The 3,589-nt window shown below is 56.5% G+C and overlaps 1 protein-coding gene across 1 annotated transcript in view; it reads left to right on the top strand.

Moving 5' to 3' along the window:
• LOC104132666 (class E basic helix-loop-helix protein 40) overlaps positions 1-3,589 on the top strand; it is a 14,376-nt gene that overhangs the window by 1,101 nt on the left and 9,686 nt on the right. The window contains exon 2 of the mRNA XM_009645990.2: positions 2,040-2,160. Within this exon, the coding sequence (XP_009644285.1) occupies positions 2,040-2,160 (121 nt within the window). The remainder of the gene's footprint in view (positions 1-2,039; positions 2,161-3,589) is intronic.

Here is a 3,589-nt window from a genome sequence, read left to right as displayed (position 1 = left end):
CCTGTCCTGGTGGGAGGAGGCGGCCCCGGCCTGAGCGGGCGTTCGTGTGGATAATCTCTGTCCTGTGCCGCTCTGGCGTAACGCAGGGCTCTGCAAAAGCTGACGTCTCTTAGCCTGAGCTAAACCCTGCCACGTCCGTGCTGCACGGGTGTGTGCACAGAAAGGGGAGGGGGAAAGGAAAACCCTTCGAGAAGTATTGTCTGTACATAGCGATTTATCTTGACAACCCCGTCTCTCGCCGCAAAAACTCAGGAGAAAACAACAAACGCCATCCCTTCGCTAGGGATGGTTTCTGCCCAGGAGCGTTTTCCAGGGCTGTCTCTTGTGCAAATGCGTCGGCAGGGTGCAGAGGAAGGCACAGCCTGTGAGCGAGGCCCTTGCGGCCCCAAATTACAACCCGCTGCTCTCGGGGCTTCTGCCCGCCCGCTCCTCTAACGGGATTTTTCCCACTTCCAGCACTGCAGAGAGGCCAGTCACTGCAAATACGCATCTTGCTGGGTGCAGCGCGTGGTGCCGGCCCACACCTTTAAAATAAAAATAAAAAAAAAAAAAGGGACTTCCAGATTCTTAGATTTGAAAGATCGTAGTAGCTAATTGGGTTCTGCATGGCCTGGCTTCCCGGGCAGGGAAGGTGCCCGTCTGCCGGGGCTGGTGGCCAGGCAGGCGCTGGTCGTACCCACCCCTCTGCACCCGATGACTTTGCTTCATGCCACCCATCCAGATGGCACGGTGGTGGTGACACCCCGCTCTCAGCAGAGCCGAGCCCCGAGTAAAGCCCCGGTGGGAAGGAGACTGGGGTGGCTCTGGCTCAGGTTAGAAATGGGTTATGTTCTCGGGAACACTGCAAACGCGGTCCCAGTGTAGGAGCGGTGGACGGGCCAGGTTCCCCATGAGGGTGATGGGGAAAGCCGAAACGTGAGCCCCGACGGGCACGCTGGAGCCGGGGATGTCTTTACTCAGCGCCGCGGCTGGCTCGGAGATCCCGAGGAAAGCTCCGAGCCTTGAGAAGCGAGGCACTAGAAATGCAGAGTAGGGTAAGATGAAAATGAGACAAAGTCATCACTTCCCAAAACCTTCACAGTGAAGGAAACACCTCCCACTGTCTGGAGGATCCATGGGAATATTATAATATTTGTTCCAAAAACATGACTGGGTGGATACAGAATTACTGACGCAGACACAAGCAGCTAATTGAATTCAGACGTAGAAGCCCCGGACACCATATGGCCTCAATAAAACGTGGGTCCGTAGCTGTTTCTTAGCAGATGGTTATTCGTTTTCATAATCTTAAATCAAAAGATCATTTTTATATCTGGAGATCAAAGGCACTTAATGTCTCCTTGGTCGAGGTTTATAAAGCGAAACCTCTGTCCTCTGTTTTGGCGTTACGTGCGAGGCAGACGGGGGTTTTCCCCTGAAACCTTTGCAGAGGCTCCGGGCGACCACATCTGGGCAGCAGCTGCAGATGTTCGCAGCTCTTCAGGGCTGGGACTTTATTTTCATTACAGAGACATACAGTTTATAAAATCAGACGGGACAGCCGTAATGAGCTTGTGTGGCCATTTATATTTCCCCAGATTATTGGGATACAGGCCATGCGAATATTTCCTGATGAAATTATTCTTTTTTCCCTTAGAAAAAAAAGAGGCGCTCAAAGCCCCGTCCGACCTCTCGGGTCCCATACTCAGCCCCACAAAGCGGCCGTGTGGGGCCGGTGCTGCCCGTGCTCTGGCATCCCCGCGGGGGCACGGGGCGAGTTTTGGACTCCTCTTTGGCTGCGTGTGAGGGGGTGGGCGAGCGCTCGGCGCCAAGGCTGCACGTCAGCGCTGCTCCGCAGGCAGCCAGCCCAGGGGAGGAGAAGGGGGGGGGCGAGATGCATTTACATGGAAAGTACTTCCACACCCACCAAGAAACCTCTAGGCTCGGCGTGATCTTTGCCACCTAAGAACGAAAGGTGTGTGGTTACTCAGAGCACCGTAGGTACAGGTTGCAACAAATTGAGTCCTGTAGCCTGGTAATAAACCTCATTTTTTTTGCAGCGGCTACCTGCTGGCTGATGCGCGGTTCTCGCCAGCGCAAAGGTGTAGCCGAAACGCACCCCCTCTCCTGCGAACCCACGCCGCCGGAGCGCTCTTTGCATTTCAAACGCCGGAGCACGCGGTTAGTCCTTGCGCCACGATCCGCAGGCACCTCCGAGGAGAGAAGGAGCGCTTCCCTGCCGCGGCGCGGGTTTCGCCTGCCAGCCTCGCCGCCCGGGCTGCAATATGGAAATGATCCTCCCCAGCAGAGTCCCACCTCGGTTCCCATTCACCTGGAGATGAAAGTGCTCGGGCTGCCAGTGTAGGCGGGGCAAAAACTATTTAAAAACCTCATTAGAGAAAGTATTTGGGGAAGACAGCAACACCCTCAGTTGTGGTTTGCTCCAGGACTTCTCAGCCAGATCACTTCTGATACAGAGGGAAGGGCACCATGAGAGACATTCCTGTCAACTGGTCCTTCTCGTAGGGATGCCTTGGGTGCACTTTGCCTCTTTCTCCGCCCCGGTGGGCCGTATTTTCTACATAAACACGGGCACGTTCCCCTCCAGGTGCTGTTTCGGTGAGGAGCCCCGACCGCAGCGAGGTATCAGGGCTGCTGCGCGGTGCGGAGTGGTCCCGTTTCGGGCCGGAGGAACGCAGTCAGCAAAACCGTGTGTCATCCTGATTAGGCACGAATCTGCTGTGAATATTTCCTATTCCGTTTAAGTCCTGCTTGTGCTCATTTCAGCTGAATTTGCAGCAGGAGTAATGCCCAAGCCACATCTGGCTCGTGATGCAGATGGGATCGGACTGGGAGTTTTGGGAGGAGGTGGATCTGGATCCAGAGGTTTGGCTTCTTATTTAGAAAAATGACTGGTTACATTCTCCCACGGCCGCTCCAGACTACCCCAGAGCTTAACGATATTCGCATCCAAGTGTTTTTTAAGTCTGCGTGACTAGGAAACCATCTCGAGTGTAGGGTTCGTCTGGCCTGGTACGACGGAGCCCGTGCACCTGCATCTCCCCTACCGCCTGCGTTTGCTTTGCATCGCGTTTATTCAAAGGGGTCAAATCTTCGTTAACCCCTAGCGAGCGAGAGTGCCAGGGAGCCCTTTCCCTCGCCCAGCATAGTCAGCCCCCCGCACGCCTCAATCGGCGCCCCGTTAATTGGGATAACTGCAGCCCTGGGCCCACCACGGGGCGTCCCGCGCCCCCGCAAGCGGGCGCCTCACCCCGTATGCTCGTGCCAGCCTACGCAGAGCAGGCTGGGCCAAGCACGCAGGACACGTGGGCTTGTGCTCCCTTATCTGCAGCCACGGGAGCTGACGGGGTCCCTGCAGAAGTTCGACGGGGTCCCTGCAGAAGTTCGACGGGGTTCCCCACGACACTGCTCGAGCCGCCTGCCGGGTTTGGTCCCAGCCAGCTCCCCCGGCCGAAGCGCTGCGCTCTTCTGGGTGCATTAAGAGGAGTGTGGCCAGCAGGTCGAGGAAGGTTCTCCCCCCGCTCTACTCTGCCCTGGGGAGACCCCACCTGGAGTACTGTGTCCAGTTCTGGGCTCCCCAGTTCAAGAA

This window comes from Egretta garzetta, unplaced genomic scaffold, assembly GCF_000687185.1.
Source record: "Egretta garzetta isolate BGI_Z169 unplaced genomic scaffold, ASM68718v1 scaffold228, whole genome shotgun sequence".
In the NCBI taxonomy this organism is placed as follows: domain Eukaryota; kingdom Metazoa; phylum Chordata; class Aves; order Pelecaniformes; family Ardeidae; genus Egretta; species Egretta garzetta.
Note: the sequence above shows the minus strand (reverse complement) of the source record. Positions and strands in the feature narration are given on the sequence as shown.